At 37.9% G+C, this 20,015-nt stretch overlaps 1 protein-coding gene across 1 annotated transcript; it reads left to right on the top strand.

The window, feature by feature from the left end:
• The first annotated feature begins 974 nt into the window (after nucleotides 1-974).
• On the top strand, nucleotides 975-12,222 carry LOC107158207 (myoregulin). The gene is made up of 3 exons (XM_015504674.2): nucleotides 975-1,081; nucleotides 11,146-11,269; nucleotides 12,007-12,222. Exon 3 carries the CDS (start codon nucleotides 12,027-12,029, stop codon nucleotides 12,165-12,167), a length of 141 nt encoding a protein of 46 aa, XP_015360160.1. The 5' UTR covers nucleotides 975-1,081; nucleotides 11,146-11,269; nucleotides 12,007-12,026; the 3' UTR covers nucleotides 12,168-12,222.
• The last annotated feature ends 7,793 nt before the right edge of the window (nucleotides 12,223-20,015 follow it).

The following is a 20,015-nucleotide window of genomic DNA, read 5'->3' as shown; positions in this document are numbered from 1 at the left end:
AAAATGAAGCAATTGGGCTGGGATTGTGGCTCAGTGGTAGAGCACTACCCTAGCACGGGTGGGACCCGGGTTCGATTCTCAGCACCACATAAAAATAAAGGCATTGTGTTGTGTCCATCTACCAAAAAAAGAAAAAAAAAAAAGATTCTCTCTCTCTCTCTCCTTAAAAAAATGAAGCAATTTTAACAAGCATGGCTCCATTCAAAACATATGATACACCTTAATAACCTTCAATAACTTTCGTCTAAGTGTCAATTTTTTTAATACTCATAACAGATCCAGTGTTTACTGTCATTTATTTCCAAAGACACATTACTGTAATCTGAACAATTTGATGTCAACTGAGAGGAAGTTGGCGGGGGGGGGGGGGGCACAGTTTTGGAATATAGGTTTTCAAAAGAAGAGAGTCACTGCAGATCAGATGCCAGGTCATGACTCTCACTCCTGTTTCTACCACGTCAGTTTTGCAGGTTTCCTGTTATGAATGCCACCAACCCCAGGTCCACTTCCCTCATCCCTCACATAACTATATTTTTCCAGGAATAATTTAAGGATCCTGGAGGAAAGGAGACTAATGAGATAAGAGGTAAACAAACTTTAAAAAAGTGATAATGTACATTTGAAAATCCATTTGTGGATATATTTTGAAAACAGGAGAGTCAAAATAAATAAAGCAGAATGTATACATTTAAAAATATATTCAGTTATCTACAGAAAAGGAGTGATCAGCAGTATAACCATTGTGTTTTCAATATGAAGGGTATTTTTGTAGGTTGGCTGTGGAACTCAGAGCACTTAACATCAGGGCCTATTGATCATGGAGAAGCTGATTCCCTCCTGGTGGCTTATTTGAGCTGCTGTATGGGATATTTTTGCCATAATTTATTCCACCTGTGTCTGTCAATTCCTTTCCACTTGCCTCCTCCATGACATTCTGGCTCATGTTTCTTCATAAAGCTCTAAGCCAGTTATTAATAACAGCCCAGTGAGCTCCTGATCCACTAACAGCATATGGTGTTTTTTCACCAGAAAGAGAGATCATTCCTTTGACTTTGGACTTTGCTTATTGAACCCCTGAACTGTAAGTGCTGGATTTTCGTTTTGTTGTTTTTTTAACTACAGCATTTTAAGATATTGGTGTAGGAGGAAATTTAAGGGGGACTCTTGTTCGCTTCTGGTATAGAAGGAGAATATAGTAGGTTAAGATTCACAAAGCCCCTTTCCATTTCCTGCATTTCAACACCTCTGCAAGTTTTATAGGGTGGACTATGAGAAATATTAATTGATTAGAATCCCATGCCTTTCATTTCCTTTCTGGCTAAATAAAAGCAGGAAGAGAAGCAAGGGATTAATAATACTATATATAAATTATTTGACTAAGCCCTGTGGCAGGCCTGGTAATCTTTGACAGTGATGTCAAAGATTAGTTTCACATTTGAAAGTAACACGGGGGAGTTGGATGGGAGACATGGGCCCTTGTGTGTTCCACATTCCATGTTTGGGTGAGAGAGGGTGCTGTCTTGTTACTTCCTTGCTTTTTAGCCAAAGGCTTTGTGTCTGCAGTCTTTTTTTTTTTTTTTTTTAATAACCGCTGTTTTTGAGAGTCTTGCAAAGCAGGTCACTGTGCTTACTTTCTGGAAAAGGAGGGTCCTGAAGTCCAGAAAGACAGACACCTTGCTTGCTCCTTGTGAGCAGAGCTGAAACCTGACACTGCAGTCCTTCTGCAGGACCACAGACTAGCATAGCTTTCTACTTTGCTTATATATGTTCAGTCCCTAAACATGTGCCTCAGGCTTCCTGACAGAATGTGCAAGGGAGGCATTATAATGACTTGGAAAGGGGCACATATGTACCCGGTGTGGAATCCTGGTTTGGACCACTTACAAGTTGTGCGATGGCAAGCAGGAATTCAACCACCCTGAGCTTCAGTTTCTTCCTTTGTGAAATGGGAACCATAACTTGTTTTACTGGGCTTTCCAGTTTATTCATGATGTACATAATAGCCAAGTATAGTGACAACTATCTTACAGTTATTTATAGAATTCTCCTTCAAAATTTTCTTAAATCTTCCTAATCATCTCTCATTTGTTTCAAATTTAGACCCAGAGCCTCCAAATATAGCCTCTAATGGGAAACATTAATCTAGAGTATAGAGACAATATTAAACTTTCACTGTTTTTAATATCTTCATTTTTAGGATGGTATAAGCCTGTGAATGCAGAGAATAGATGGATAGAAGTAGGGTATTAGCAGCTCAGGACAATAAGTCTACAGTTACAATCAATGTTGATGGGAAGCTCCAGAAACTGTTCAGAGCTTAAGCTATTGCTTTTTATAAACCTACCTGACTGTTATAATCATCATTCCAAATTTTTCTTTTGGCTACTATTCTTCTACAGTTCTAAATATTACCTCCTTGCCACATTTGATTCCATTCTGTGTCTGTCTACAACAGAAAGGAAAGTCGTCTCTGAGGGGCAAGCTTCCCACAGGTTACTCTGTGGAGTAGTATCAGGAGATACTATAAGATCTGTGTTTTCTTCTATAAAGTTTCATTCTGCAAAGATGCACTTAAGTCCTACTGGATGAAACATACAGAGCTAGGCCAGGAAGTGGCTCATAAGCCTTTTAATATGGAGAAAGAAGCCATTTTGTGAATAACTTTGGTAAGAGCCAGAATGGACTTGCTCTGATTCAGTGCTTTTCAGAGCCTCTGCTTGAGTGTCATCTTCCAAGTAATGACTTTGTAAGGCATAGAAGAAAGACATCTTGATGTCACATCTCTCCCCTTTCCCCCACCATGAAAGGAAAAAAAAATGGTCGAGCACCCACTTTGTTGGAAGCCCTGTGCTAAATGCTGGAAAGATCACTTCTTTTCTAAAGGAGGTCACAGTCTTTGACTGAAACTTGAAATCGTGCTCTTCTATTTACTATCTACTTTCTCAGCTGAGCTTGACTCAACATGAAATCCAGCTGGTTTCAGGAATCACTTCTGCACCCAGAAAACATTAAGAGAAAATGCAGCAGTGAATCTCTGCAGAGGTGTGTGTGGTGCATGCCCAGTATGCAGTTAAAGAGGTTTTGCCAAATGATCTTGAGAACTTAAACAAGTTCAGAGATCCTGTACTCTCTGTTCCTTGACCCCAAACCAGGGAGGACACTTCTTTGGATAGCTGAGTTCTGCAGATGAAAAACCCCACCAGTCAACAAATAACCCCCTCATTCCTTTTTCTTCATATCTCTTAAAAATACACACACACACACACACACACACACACATATATATATATATATATATATATATATGTTATAGATGGACACAATATCTTTCTTTTTTTCTTTATTTTTATGTGGTGCTGAGGATCAAACATAGTGCCTCATCTGTGCAAGGCAAGCGCTCTCTCACTGAGCCCCAGCCCCAGCCCTAGCCCTCTTCATACCCCTTAAAGGACAGCTTTGATTAGTGCCTCTCTGTTGGGGCTCTGGATGCAAACACATCTCCATCCAAATCCTTGGTCACCTCTTGATAAATGTGTGATAGCACATTTGGATGGATTGTCTAATTCTCTGGGCTTGGGTCTTTTGACTAAGAGAGCAGTGGTATTAATATTCCACTTCATAAAGTTTTATGAGATGGAAGTCAAAGTGTGGGTGGGCTTAAATTTATTTTTGAATTAAGTCCTTTCAGATCATGTAAGACAGATGTTATTATCTCTTATTCTCCAGATGCAGTTAAGTGCCTTGTCCAAGGCTGCAAAGATAACAGCGCCAGAGCCAGGATTTAAAACCATTCTATATGGCTCCAAAATCTACATTATCTTGTAATCCCATCTGTGACAAATCACATGTGTTTTAGTCATCTTTTTCATCACTGTGACCAAAAGACCTGATAGCAACAGCAGAGAGGAGGCAAAGTTCATTTTGGTTCATGGTTTCAGAGTTTCAGTCCACAGTCAGCTTAATCCATAATTCTTGCCCTGGATGGGGCAGAACATCTTGGTAGAAGGCTGTGACAAAGAAAAGCAGCTCAGGACTTGACAACCAAGAAGCAGAAAGATGCTTTCTAAAGTCAAAATATAAACTCCAAAATGTCAAGACCTCAGTGACCAACTTCCTCTAGCTTCACACTCACCTGCCTAGAGTTACCGCCCAGTTAATCTATATCTGTGGATTAATGCACTGATTAGGGTATACATCCCATAAATTTATAATTTACTAATTAACCTTCTTTCATTATAGCACACATGAGCTTTGGGGGGGATACCAAATATCTAAACTATAACAATAGGTTTTTGTTTTCAGCCAAAATTTACTTTGTCAAGTGCTTTACCTTTAGATGTTGACCTGTTTCACTTGAGATTTACTTTATTCTGGCCTTTCTGGTCTTACATTAGCCTGAATCAATGATGTTGGAAGATGGAGAAGGCAGTCTTTATAAATAGCCAAGTCTGATGAAACACAGAATCTAATTTATCACAAATATCAAAAAAATGCTAATGTTGCTCTCTGTGACCTCTAACAAGCCTACATCTCTGGGCCTCGTTTGGCAAATGAGAAGTTTATGCAAGATCAAATGTCATTTCTGGTACCAACAATTCTTTATTAATTCAAACCTTTTACAACTATTGTTTCTCTTAGTTGAAGAGAGGAAAATCACCTTGAAATCATGTTGTAATCTGGAAAAAAAGTACAACAATCAGGGCTGCAATCATTTAAAATCCATAACCTTTTTGTTTATTCTTATACAAGCTTTTTCATAAAAGGCTTATGTCAGTGATAAGTCAATTTTCAGATATGTGGTAGAATTTCCTTTCTGATACAATTCAGCTTTGGGAAGATGTAATGGCACCTTGATTAGTTCAGAAAATAAAACTTGAACTAAATGTCAGAAACTAATAAGACACTCAAAATCCATTTACCATTAAATATGCACATTTTTCAATGAACTCCTTACTCACATGAATTTGAGGCGCTTAATGAGGGAACATCTTCCTTATGCCATAGGAGCAGTGGCCATCCCAGAAGGACACTCTTGTCCTGGAACCCTGCAGGTCCTCTGCCACATTGTTGTTCCCTTCCAAAAACTTGACTTAGTTCCCTAATTCCAAGCAAAAACAAGAAAAGCAACAGCATTGATTTAATTTTCATTTGATTTCTCATGTTTCAAGAAGACAATTTTATTTAGCATAATCTTTATGGGAAAGGAGACATTTTCCAAATGGAAATAAGATGAAAGCACTCAACATTGGGGTTTTATTTTTTTTTAAATTATTTTCTGGATAATTATTTTAAATATCTATATCTGTATATAATGTTTTTCTTACTGTGACTGTCATTTGAAAGAAATGAACTTTCAGTTTTCCATGAAATCTTCTACCTGAAGCGCAGCTCTTAAGTTGATACTTATTGAAAAATAATTATTGCCAGAGACTCTGAAGTATTAGGATTCAGGAGAGACAAGGCTGTCCCCAACTTCTAGAAAGACAGCAACTGTCCATGGCATTGTGAGTAGCAATGGATAGAACACAGTGTAGTGACTGGTCATTTGTTATAGAAAATTGGGAAATAAATACTGAGGTGGTCAGAATGGATCCTGGAGGGGTAACATTGAGTCTGAAAAGATGAGAAGTTTGACAGATCTGTGTGTTTAGCTGCTAAAAAAGCCTGAGAATAATTCATTTAAGGGGTACAGTTTAGCAGGCAGCATGCTAAAGTATAATTAATAATAGTAATTATCATTGTTTATTTACTTTCTAGGCACAAATATCATTTAATTCTCCCACTATCCTATGAAATAGGACATTTTACCATCCTCAATTAATAGAAGTTCTGAGTACAGTTAATATAACTTGCTCAAGGTCTCATGATAAGTGGCAGACCTGAGACCTAAACCTTAGTCTGATTCCAGAGTTTTACTCAACCATCAGGAACTGTGAGCATTCTTCTTGTGTCTAGTTAATTTTAAGAGGTTAAGGGGAGAAGTTTTTCAGGTATAAGGTTACCAGTGATTAGAAACAAGAGCAAAAACATCATATTAGTAATAAACAAGAATGAATTAGGTAATAAAAATAGACAATAAGAAACTGTTCTTTTAGCTAAACTTGTTGCTACACAGTGATCTTGTAGTTGTGGTCTAGGGAATGTCCCATGGACAAAAGGCAGATTGTTTTCATATGAATAAATTAACAGCTCACTGCTAATTGAAAAACCTCTGAGCCCAGAGTGGTCACTGACGATCCATCAATTGTTCAACAAGTATTTCATATTTATAGAAAGTAGCCAGGATCAAAGAAGGAGCGTGGCTATTAATGATTATATGGATAGTTCCTTTCCAGTATGATCAATTACCATTGCATTACAGTTTCTTTCCAAAGTAACCTCATTTGAAAACATTAATTAATCAGTAGAGTTAAAAGAGATTGACATCTTCAGGCTAGAGTCCTAGGTAGTATCTGGACTCCAGCACAGAATACTGGCAGCTTTGGGTGGGCTACTCAGTGTCTTTCATCTCCCAGTAGTACATAATCAGTGCTTTAGTCAGCTTTTTTTCACTGTGATCAAAAGATCTGAACAGAACAACTTAGAAGAGAGAATGTTTATTTGGAGCTCATGATTTCAGAGGTCTGTCTGAAAATATAGAGAACCAACTCCATTATTTTGGGCCCAAGAGTAGGCAGAGCATCATGGAGGAAGGGTGTGGCAGAGGAAAGCAGCTCAAGTCACCAGGAAGCAGAGAGACTACTCTGCTCAACAAGGTCAAAATATAAACTCCTCCTCCAGCCACACCCCATCCGCTTAGTTACTACCCAGTTAATCCATTCAAGTGGCTTAGAGCAATGATTAGGTTAAGGCTCCCACAACCCGATCATTTCCCCTCTGAACTTGAATTGTCTCACACATGAGCTTTTGGGGGCACCTCCCATCTAGACCAAAATAATCAGGGACCAGCACATAGTAGTCCTTGAAAAAACAGAAGTTATCATAATTAAGTGACCTATTAAGAAAAAATGGACAGATATCAATAGTTTCACTTTTCTACATGTGTCTCTAGGGAACTTCCATGAATATTATCTTAACTGTTAGATATTGATGGAAACAGGAGTAGGTTTAGAAAATTCTTGTCAAAAAAAGAAAATATTTTTGAAATGTAACTCATACTGTTAAGATTATAAACTTGAATCCAATGAAAAGTATTTTTCTTTTGATTATAATACAGACTTTGCAAAGTATGTTCTGTTCTTTGTCTTGACCAAAAGTTCACATCTAATAAAGGGAAGTAGTAAGGGTTGAAGGAAATTGAGAAAAGGGAACTAGTAATACATTTTTATGATAGATGGTTTACATTATTGTTTGTTTTGTTTTGTTTTGCCCCCAGAAGATCAAGCTATTTAGGAAATTCACTCGTAATGTAATCCCCAAGAATTGGGGTTGATTTGGGAAACTTTTTAATATGAAAATAATAAGATAAAAAAGCTTACAAAGGCAAGGGCCAGCAAGCTGGTGGCGAGTGAAGAACAGGGAATACCATGAAGTCCAGCTCCTAGAAACCAAGAGTTATTGCTATTCTCCACTTGTCTAATATACTGTGTGAGATGTCACTACTCAGCTGTCCAATCAATAATGAACAGGTCAATTTGAATTAAGATTATTTGAACCTAAATCTTGATAGAGTCAAGAAAAAAGTAAAGAAAAATTTTTAAATCTAGATGAGAGATTACCCATTTTACTTTCAATATGACATTTTATAAAATGATGAACAGGGCCAAGGTTGGTGGCATTCCCTGTAATCTCTGCTATTCTGGAAACTAAAGCAGGAAGATTGCAAGTCCAAGGCCATCTTTGGGAATTTAGGGAGACCCTGTCTCAAAATAAAAAATAAAAAGAACTGGGGTTGTAGTTCAGTGGTGAAATGTCCCTGGGTTCAACCCTCATCGTCTAAATAAATAAATAAATAAAATAATAAAGTGACTCCCATGTGGCCTTAGGAAACAAGAAAAAGAAAGGGAGACACATTCAAATGGGAGGGGAAATTGTGATCATGCAAAGTTTCAATATAAATTTGCATAAAAATATGCTTGACCCCTAATAACTTAGGGTGTCATGACTGAAATTGAAAGTCATGTCATTTAGCTGTATTTATTTATCTATTTATTCACCTATCTATCGATCTATTTATTTCTATTTTTTGGTACTGAAGATTGAACCCAGGTCCTTCAATATAAGTGCTCTAAGACTGAGCTACACCCAGATCTCTTTTTAGTTTATTTTGAGACAATGTTTCCCTCGGTTGCCTAGGATGGCCTGGAATTTGTTATCCTCCTGCATCAGCCACTTGAGTAGCTGAGATTATAAGTGTGGGCCACTCAGATATAATGTTAAAATTCTACATTCAAGATAAAACCAAAGCCTGGAGAGATTCACACTTAATATGTTCCAGCATAGTTTTTACAGTATCATTGTCCCTCCAAGTGATGATTATTATCAAATAAAATCATGGAGATACTACTTAGAAAATACTAAATGACTGGGCATGATGGCACATGACTGGAATACCAGCGGCTCAGGAGGCTGAGGCAGGAGGATCTCGAGTTCAAGGACAGCCTCAAAAAAGCAAGGTGCTAAGCAACCTAGTGAGACCCTGTCTCCCTCTAAATAAAATACAGAATAGGGTTGGAGATGTGGCTCAGTGGTCAACTGCCTCTGAGTTCAATCCCTGGTATCCCCCCAAAAAAGAAAATATTAAGTAATTAAATATGATTACAACTCATGCTTTAGCCAGTCATTAAACCCCTAGATTTTAAAAGCTGTAAGAATTAATATAAATCAAAGTATTGTGATGATCATAATTTTAATCCTCAGTAAAACCAGTGTGTGTTAAAAAGACTTTGTAATGATATAAACTTGTGTCTTCCAGTGATTTCAATCTAGAAACAAGGGGAAAAATGAAACAGGAACTAGCCAGGTTCCTGTTCGTCATGAACATTTTGAGCAAGATAGGAATGTGTCCTTTAGTGAAAGAGATTTGTGTTGTTGAGCACACAAATTACACATTTTCATTAAACTGCTCCATTGATAAATATAATTTTCCTTGGATTCACGTTTGTTGTATTTGGCTTGACAAAAGTACAATCAGAATAAATTACTTTTAAATAGATGAACAGGAAAAAAGACTACTTTCTGTAGTTTCTGGTATTATAGAGACAACTACTTCCTAAATGAAATGGTATGAAAAATAGAAACAGGGTCACCCATACTCCTCCTTCCAAGCTTAACTACTATGACTACTACTGACATTTGTATATATTTCTCTCATCTTTTTAAAATATTTCTATTACCAGGTGTAAAATACATACAGAAGAGCACAGAAAACTTCTATATACAGTTTAACAAATAGTTAAAAAACTGTTTGCCAGTGTAAACACCACCCAGGACAAGAAATGAAACATTGCTGATATCTCCTGTCTGTCCATTTCTGTTTTAGTTTTTTTTTTGTTTGTTTTGTTTTGGTTTTTTTTGCTGCTGTGACTAAAAGACCTGGCAAGAAAAATTTTAGCAGAGGGAAAGTTTATCTGGGGGCTCATAATTTCAGAGTCTCAGTCCCTACACAGATGGCTCCATTCCTCAGGAATTGAGGTGAGGTAGAACATCAGGCAGAAGAGTGTGGCAGATAGAAGCAGCTCACATGATGATTACGAAGCAGGGGTGGGGGGTGGAGAGAGAGAGAGAGAGACAGAGAGAGAGAGAGAGAGAGAGAGAGAGACAGAGACAGAGACTGATTGACTCTACTCACTAGATACAAAATATATACCTGTTATGGTTTGGATGTGAGGTGTCAGATGTTCACATGTCAGAAAATGCAAGAAGGTTCAGAGGAGAAATGATTGGTTTGTGAGAGTCTTAACCCAATCAGTGAATTAACCCCCTAATAGGGATTAACTGAGCTGTAACTGAAGTGGTAGGGTGTGGCTGGAGGAGGTGGGAGTTGGGAGCATGGCTTTGGGGGTATATATTTATATTTGACAGTGGAGGCCTCGCTCTCTCTGCTTCCCGATTGTCATGTAAGCTGCTTCCCTCCACCATGCTCTTCCACCATGATGTTTAGTCTTACCTCCAGCCCTAAGGAATGGAGCCTACCTTTTATGGAATAAGACCTCTGAAACTGTGAGCCCTCAAATAAACGCTTCCTCCTTTAAATTTGTTCTGGTCAGGTTCTTTAGTCACAGCAGCAAAAGAGCTGACTCAAGCAATACCCCAAAGCCAAGTTCCCCAGTGCCCCACCTCCTCCAGCCATGCCCTACCCACCTTCAGTTGCCAGTCAGTTAATCCTGCCAGCGGATTAATTCATTGATTGGGTTAAGACTCTCCTAACCCAATCATTTTACCTCTGAGCCTTCTTGCATTGTCTCACACATGAGCTTTTGGGGGACACCTCCCACCCAAACCATAACACTTTTCTCGCCTTCACTTAGGTGCCATGCCCTGAGCTGGTATTCATGAATGTTGTACAAAATCTTTTATTTATCTATTTATCTCTTTCTTTTTTCTTTCTTTCCTTTCTGGTACCAGGGATTGAAGTCGGGGACACTCAACCACTAAGCCACATCTCCAGACCTTTTGTGTGTTTTATTTAGAGACAAGGTCTCAGTGAGTTGCTTAGGGCCTCACTAAATTGCTGAGACTGGCTTTGAACTCTAGGTCCTCCCGCCTCACCCTCCCGAGCTGCTGGGATTACAGGTGTGCACAGCCACAAAATCTTACAATATTTAAAAATCAAACATGTAATATGATGAGTCACTCTCCTACAAAGAGAAGTTTTTGTTTTGTTTTGCTTTTGGTGTTGTTTTGCCATGAAGATATTGAAGCATTTGTTTTAAAATATTTATTAGAGGATTTTTCCTTTAAAAATTGTGAATGTTTGCCCTGCCAGGAAAACCCTGGAATTCAGCTGAATCCTTCTGTTAAATGTTCAGGGTTTAGATATACAGTTCTCTGATCAAATAAAAAGAATATTTCACATTTTCCAAAGCCCACTCTTCAACATCTCCTTCTTGTCTACTTGTCTAATTTCAGAGTTTCTGCAGGCAGGTTCCCCACCCCTCCACTACCTCAAGGTCCAATTAAACCTTTTAATGTGCTTTGACACAGGAACCAAGGTTGCTAGGAGACCACCTGTGCTGAATGTACTTGGCCTAGCAAGAGCAGACTGAGGGAGAAAAAAACAAAAACAAATAAGGAGCTCCTTACCTACTACTACCTGGGATTGATTCAGGTGAGTTCAATTCAGAGATGTGGAGGAAATAAAACATTTGATGTCCCATTCAGTGACCAAAACATGAGGAAGGAGTTTGAGGAAAAGTCAAGGAAGGAAAGGCTTTTTGCTATTGTTTTTAATTCTGGGCTGGCGGTGTGGCTCAGTGGTAGAGCACTTGCCTAGCATGTGTGAGGCACTGGGTTTGATCCCAAACATTGGGGGGGGGGAATATATACATACATACACACACACACACACACCACACACACACACATACACATACACACACATACACACACACACACCACACACACACACACACCACACACTTATATATATAGTCATTACCTACCTTTCCCTATGCCTTCAAATCCTCATTTCCTAGTAATAACAACTGAACAGGTTAGAGGAATGGCAACTTCATGAATGCCAATAAAATGATCAAGTGATCAATGACTGAAGATCTTTCATAAGTAAACTGCTAATGATGTGAAAAGAGCTATTTCTCTTCCTTAGAATGAAAGGAAGTTTAGCATTTGGCATATAGACCAACCTGTGATGGCCATGACATAGAATGGTGAATGTGAGTTGGGAAAAAATATTTTAGTTTATGTTTGGTTACAAATAGGTACGAAGTATTCCATAGAAGATGTATCTTCATCACTGAATTTTAATAACGTAAATATTAGGTTGAGTGGAAAGAATCTGGATTATAAATGGGTTCACTGTGGATGCTTTTTTCTTTTTTCCCCTAGGGAGCAGAAATATTCTGAATATGACTGGAAAAAGCTGGATATTAATTTCTACTACTGCCCCCCAAAGTCTGGAAGATGAAATTGTGGGAAGACTTCTAAAAATTTTGTTTGTTTTATTTGTTGACCTAATGTCTATTATGTATGTTGTTATAACTTCTTAGAAAACTGACTTCACATGTGCATTTCAAATTAAATTCCAGTGAGTAAAAATTTGTACTTAAATATGTTGAGTGATTTTAATTTGATGACATCACCAATTCATTCTAGAAGCCAACAGAACATTACAATAAAAACAGCATTGTGCATTCTTCAGTACTTCATGGTTTATAAATAAAGTTCACAAAAATTGAAGTGGTAGTCTCCCCCCCCAAAAAAACCCAACACTACTGAATTTTAAAACTGCTCAATTCTTAAACATTGTTATTTGTTGTATTGACTAAAATTTGTAGGTGAAATTATAAGTGAAGTTATTTTTTTAAGGATCTAGGCCCATGTGAAATTTTATGTTATTCTATTTTAACACACCACACCTAATGTCTCAGAAGCACAATCTTTACATACAAAATAGCATTAGTTTATACCCATTTTCCTACAGACCTGTTTTATTAGTTTATAGGTAAATTGCTTTTCTTAACCTTGAGCAATTAAATGAGAAGTATATTTCTACCAACAATGACATAAGAGTTAGGAATGGAAATATTTAAACAGATTCTTTTAGTAAAACAGTATTTATAAGAAAAGAGGGGAAATAGGGGATAGCCTGTGTTAGTTTCATATATGGATAAATACTCATTGTATGACTTTTAATGAGCATACAATAAACCTACGAGACAGGTGTGTGTTGTCCCAATTTTACCAGTGAAAAAATCAAATCTCAGAGGAATAATGCCAAAGACAGTCCATAATCAGGAAGTAGAAGAAGTAGGTCTGCTACCAATCCATGGTATCAGATTCCTTCCAGAAGAAACCAGTAACATGTTACTAATATAATACAGTTAAAATCTATAGAGCTCAACATTTTTTTTTTTTTTGGTACCAGGGATTGAACTCAGGGACACTCAACCACTGAGCCACATCCCCAGCCCTATTTTGTATTTTATGAGAGACAGTGTCTCACTGAGTTGCTTAGCACCTCACTGAAGCTGACTTTGAACTCTTGATCCTCCTGACTCAGCCTCCCGAGCCACTGAGATTACAGGCATGCACCCACTGCACCCGGCTCAACTTTTTTTTTAAATGAAAAATAATGCTCCATTTGTGTCCCTATTAGTGTATGTAGTATTGCCTATGTTTATTTTTTTAATTACACTTTTAAAAATCTTTTATTAAGAAGTTTAGGCACCAGGGGTATAGCTCTGTAGTAGAGCACCTACCTAGCATGTAGCCCTTGGTTCCACACCCAGCCCTGCAAAGAACAGAAAAGAAAAAATTTACCTTCTAATGTCTAAACTGAATTCTCTTACCTTGTTTTCTTAGTTCCTTCATTTTCTAACTACCAGTGTTAAAATATAACTGCTGAACTCCTTTGTAAACTTTTGAAAAACAAGGTCTCTGTGTCCTTTAGACTTTTGTTTTCCTCCCTGGTACTGGGGATTGAACCCAGGGATGTGCTACCACTGAGCTACATTTCCTATTCTTTTTATTTTTTATTTTGAGACAAGTCTTGTTAAATTGCTGAGACTGGCCTCAAAGTTGTAATCTTTCTGCCTCAATATCCCTAGTTGCTGGGATGTTAGGTATGTGCCACTGTTCTCAGCCGACTTTTTGAGTTTTTACATTGGATACACACTTTAAAAAAATTCTGATTTCTTCCATACCATGACTGTCCTCTCATATTTGGCCCAATCATTAATGCAAGGTTTCATAAGGGACCTAATGAAGTGTGGAAGGAACTGGACTTTGAGACATGTTCCTTCACTGATTCTTACCTAACCTTTCAGTGGTGTTGGATATTTAACCATAAGCCAAACAGAGACAAATCGAGCATTAATTGAAAATTGTAGCAAAAATCTTACTCTTTTCAGCACCACATTTTCAGACTCTTCCTTTTGTGTATAAGGGCCACCTCCTGGTGATGTGATGTGTTTCTCCTCAACTTCCTCTAGCTGGAACTTGTTGGAGCCTATTATTGGGTCACCAACAGATGAGTAAAATCACTTTCATCTTTTGGCAATCATTTTTTTTCCTGGAAACTTGCACAAAGTAGGCAACCTTGTTAGAAACATGAAATCTGAAGCTAGACTGTATGGGTACAATATCTGGCTTCACCTCTTATCATTTGATAACCCTATATCAACTTTTTACCTAAGGATGAGTCCCTATATCCTAGATTTGTAGAGGGGATGAATTGAGATGACTGGTGCAGAATGCTTAGCACAATACCTAGCATATGGCAAATCCTCAATTTATAATCAATTGTTGTTCAGGACCTAGCAATTAGGGCTAGGTATCATATGTGACTTGAGAGAGGAAAAGATACATGATAAACATCCTTTTTCAAGAAGCAGAGTAATAATATGCAAACACTATGGTTTTGTAGTTTGAGGTAGTTTGTTTTCCCTTCATGTTTCAAAAAATACTCACTCACTTTCTTTTTTACCAGAAATGGTGCTGGGCAGCCAGGTCAAAGTTATGAACAAAATATAGCTCCTGTTATAACAGCACAATTCATAATAGCTAAACTGTGGAACCAAACTAGATGCCCTTCAATAGATGAATGGATAACAAAATGTGGCATCTATACCCAATGGAATATTACTCAGCAATAAAAGAGAATTAAATCATGGCATTTGCAGGTAAATGGATGGAGTTAGAGAAGATAATGCTAAGTGAAGTTAGCCAATCCCAAAAGAACAAATGCTGAATGTTTTCTTTGATATAAGGAGGCTGATTCATAGTGGGATAGGGAGTGGGAGCATGGGATGAATAGACGAACTCTAGATAGGTCAGAGGGGTTGGAGGGGAGGGGAAGGGGCATGGGTTTATTAATGATGGTGGAATGTGATGATCATTATTATCCAAAGTACATGTATGAAGACACGAATTGGTGTGAACATACTGTGTATACAACCAGAGATATGAAAAATTGTGCTCTATATGTGTAATAAGAATTGTTATGCATTCCACAGTTATATATAAATAAATAAAATAAAATAAAAACAAGTTTATGAGAGCAATAGAAGGGATCTAATTCTGTTAACTTTAGCAAATGACTTAACCTCTCAATGGTAGTTTTCTCATAAACAAAATGGTAACATTAATGCCTATTTTATTGGATTTTACTATGAGAAAATGCATGTAAAGTAGCTAGAAACTAGTGGGCATCCACCCTACTTTAGATCAGTTCCTTTTCTTTCTTAGCACTATGGTTTCATTATCATTAGTGAAACATGCTGAGTGTACTTTTCAAATTGCTGTGTTGATTTTAAGCTTTTTTACTGAAAAAAAAATTACTAAAAATAAATCCCAGTAAAGATGATAGATATTTTGGCAGGAAAACAAATGCTACACAAATGCGATCTCTACAGAGTTAACAGGGTCTAACCATAAAGAACAAATATTTTATTTTAGAAAAGAGGCCAAAATGACTTCTATTAGCTTTGGCCATTGCTTGGCAAGGTAAGGTCTTATGCCAAATTTATAAAGTTAGCAAGTTTCTTATCCCATGATCATTGAGTAAAATGTGACACCAATGTTTACCAAGGGGTGGTAGTTTCTGGTGTCACTTGCCTTGTACTGTGATGAGGGCCTAGCTTTCATCCAAGGACTGATTCATTCCTCAGGTGAAACATCAGCCTTCTTAGCCATGTCTGAAGAGAATGGCAGACCTCTGACATTGGTCAATCATTGTAGCCACATCACAGGGCAAGAAGTTGAAAGATTTCCTAACATCTGTGATCCACAAATGTGTGCCATTTAAATGCAGTAACATATCTGTTATTAGAAGTGGCACATTATGCAAATAAAGTTTACATTCTTCTTTTGCACTTTGGTAGCACATAGAATTACATGTTGGGGGTTGAGTTTAGGTCAGTGGTAGAGCACTTAGCATCCACAAGACCCAGGGTTACATCTATAACACATGTATTACTTCTTATAGCAAATCTTCCTTTTCTTTGAAGCCAGGGTCGGAGAAATTCCTGCAGAGCAAAAGTAAGTGCTTAAGCACTATACTAAGCATAAAGAGTAAAAATATCATGAAATTGGATATAGTGTTAAAAATAAAATTTAATATGAAATTTGCCAGTCTGTCTTTGATGTGAATGATTATATTCCATTTGTTTTACCCTCAGTGTTTTTCTTAGTCAATCCATGTATATCTCCCTACCACACACTTCCTCTAGTATCCTCATTTTATTTGTACTCCCTTGCAAACCTTAGCTCACGGAGAAGGATTCTCATAACACAATCATATCACAAGATTGTGGTGAGGCAAGACCAAAATGATATATATGACATATATGCAAATGTCAGAAGTTAGTATTCAGATTTAAGAATCAGGGTGGTTACTAATTCCATGGAGTTTATGTTAGCATTCATTATAGAGAATTGTAGTAATTTCATGTTTGTTCACTGCCTGAAAACAGTGTAAAGGACACTGGCTGAATTTCCCCTTATTCTTCAACAACACAGCAGGTGTACCAGCAAGGGCCTTCCCTTCCGTGGCTGCCATTCACATCAAGCTGGTTCTAGCAATTGCAAGCCATGGAAGCTCCAAGACATGATGTCATCTGCTGAAGGATTCCAGTCTGTTGTGACAGAATAATTACTCCCTGGTACAAAGGAAGCGTATGCCATTGATTATGAAAACTCTGCCACTTGAAGTCAGGAATGAAAATTATAAACAGTGATGAGATTTTTAAAAATCCCGCTCTTATGGAGTTCAGAGCCTCATGGGGAAAATGAATGAATGAATACCTGAGTATCCCAGTGGTACAACTGTAATTGGGGAATAGTAAGAAGGACATGCCCAGAGAATAATGGTGGTATTAGAATGGCAATCCAAGGAATACCCATAGCTGCAACTTCAGAGAGCTTGCTAGATATTCAGAATCCTACAATCCCTGAAACCTAATAAATTCAAAATTGTAACAAGATCCCCAGTGAGTCACATGCATGCTATGGTTTAAGAAGCTCTGGGAAGCTCCCAGGACAAAGTGTTCCTATCATTTTGTTGCTCTGACTACTGAACAGCTATGTGAACCTTGGACAATTTGCTTAACCTTTGGGTCTCTGGGTCTCACACTCCTCCTACACTGACAGAAAGAAAGAACAATGGAATTAATGTTATCTGCTTTGTACAGTGATGTATATAGAAGTACTGTGCTTATAGAAGTACCGTGAATGTTAAATAAAATGCACTAACACATATATGAAAACACATGAGAGAAAAGAACTATATGATTCTAAGATGTTATAAACATCAAGAAGACAGGCGTAGATCTGTGATATAAAGGACCCAATACTACTTAAGGTGACTCCTTTCCATAGAATTGGAAAAGGATGGTTTTAATGAATTTCAACAATATTCATGATGTGTGTGTGTTCACATGCAAACTGGATTAAATCACATTTTTTTCTGGGAGTACTTGCTGTAGTATTTCATAGAACTTAATGCCCCCTACACCAGGTTGCTATTATAATCCAGCCCCTAACTAAAGTAGTTTTTTAACTTTCCACCAAGAATTTTGAATTACTGGCCATACCTAAACACAGATACCTATGTGCTCTTAATTTCGTGACCTCTGGGTATCAATTCAAGGGCCTTTGTATCCTTTTCCCATTCTATGGCCTTGGGAAGAAAGTATCCTGAATTTGAAAAGAGAGGTCAAAAAATGGCTGCCAGAACCCTGTTAATTATAAATGCCAATACTGAGAAACACACTGTGCAAACTTTATGAAATTCAATCTGAACTAAGAAGTCAATAAGGAATTTTCATCTTGCAGATGAGGAAATAGAGGTTTAGAAGAATTAAGTCAAATGCTTGCATTCACACAGGACATTCTAACTGTAGTGATGCAGCTGGAAGATGAGTGAACCAAGACCTTCAGCCCAAAACATCTGCCTCCAGCTGGGGCTGGGGCTCAGTGGCAAAGCACTTGCCTAGCATGTGTGAAGCACTGGGTTCCATCCTTAGCATCTCAGAAAATAAAATGAAACAAATAAAGGCATGCCATCCATCTGCAACTATAATTGGTTTTTTTTTTTTTTAAATCTGCCTCTAGAACATTGTTGTTAACCAGTTATCTGGCCTCAGTTTAGGCCAAAGTGGTTAGTGACTTTGCTGTCTTCTCATTTCGAAAGTGAGAGGTTGGACTGTAACAAGATGTCTCAATCTTAAACTCAAATTTTCAATGTGTAAAACTCAATCCATCCTAAATGTGTTGTGAAACCTTGAAATGCAAACTTGCAACCTGACTATGTGATTGATAACTCCTTCCTCTTTTTTAAGGCTTTAGTCTATAATCAAATGGCCTATGTATTCTATGGTCATTGAGCTCCATTGTATTGTGTGTGGCTTATAAATAGGAATCTCAGATCATTGTTCTACATTTGACATACAGAAAAAAATTAAGTTGTATCCAAGCCAGGCATGGTGGCGCACCATTGTAATCCCACCCTTGTAACAAGGAGGCCAAGACAGGATCGCAAGTTCCAGGTCAGCCTGGGCAAACTAAGCAAGACCCTGTCTGAAAATAAAATTTATAAAAGAACTGGGGATACAGCTCAGTGGAAGGGGGTATACTTAGCATGTATGAGGCCCTGGATTCAATCCCCAATACTGTAAAAATGACAAAAATCTGTATCCATAAAATCATTTTAATGTGAATGCTTGATTCAGATAACCAAAAAATTCCCAAATAGTGGAGCAACTTGTTTCAAAGAACTCACAAGTGACATACCTGGTAATAGTGCCAATTTCTTGGGCTTACTAATAAAGTCAACTTATTGTGTAATCAGTACTCAACACTTGGCGAAGCACTTAGTGAAAAGGATTGTAAATAGTCTAATGTTTTAAGCGTCCACTTGAATGAAATTACAGACATAAGAAAAACAAGTGCATAACCATTCTAGTGAGAATGGATGTTTCCTAACATTGGGGCAATCTTGGCATAAAGTGCATCTGTGAAGACTGAGGGCACCGTTTGAGAGAAGTTCTTAAACGCATGTTATTTGTGTGGCCTCTTACACCCCAGTTGTCCTGGGTTGTTCTCTGCTGATCTTTCTGGGACCAGTCCTATTAACTGAGCACACTGAGGGCAAGATGCCATGTGGGCCAGTATAAAACCAGCCATGAGGGCAGACTTATTTATAAACCCACAGGGAGAGGCTCCTGAACATGCCCCGCCATTTGACCTGGGACCAGGGTGAGGGAAGATTAGTCTGAAAGCACGGGAAGTCCTTAGGGGCCAACTGTGTTTCCAGTATGAGCCACTGCCCTTTCAGCCAGGAGGTGGCTATAAACTGATCTGCAGTGTGTCAGTGCCCTTGGACTACTGGAAAAGGTGTGATGTCAAGGCACAGAGATTGAACTTTCAGCTGTTGTTTATGGAAGTTGGTTATGACTATGTCCGTGGAGATCATTTACTCAAAGAATATCTGTCATGCACCCACTGTCTGTCCAGAAGTGTTGTAGGTTCAGTTCTGTATTGGAGAACAAGAGAAGAAGGGTCTCTGTCCTAGGGGAACTTGCTTTCTGGTGAAGGAGACAGGAAAATAAATTGATAAACACATGAGAATTTCGTGTACTATGAGAAAATAAAGGAAGAAAGGAAAGGTTTATATAGTAGAAGTGTTTTTTTGGTAGAGAGCTCTAGGAGCAATGAGAAGTTAGATTTTTCAGGATCGATAAAAATCAGTTTCTGGGTACGTTCTTTGACATTTGTCCCAACACTGAGTTAGGATACTTTTCCATGGCAGAAGTTGGAGAAAACATGAGGCTCTCTGTGGTCTTGTCTTCCCTTTGTGCTGGCACATCACAACTCACACTGAACAGTGAACTCTTTCT

This window comes from Marmota marmota, unplaced genomic scaffold (assembly GCF_001458135.2).
Source record: "Marmota marmota marmota unplaced genomic scaffold, marMar, whole genome shotgun sequence".
Taxonomy (NCBI): Eukaryota; Metazoa; Chordata; class Mammalia; order Rodentia; family Sciuridae; genus Marmota; species Marmota marmota.
Note: the sequence above shows the minus strand (reverse complement) of the source record. Positions and strands in the feature narration are given on the sequence as shown.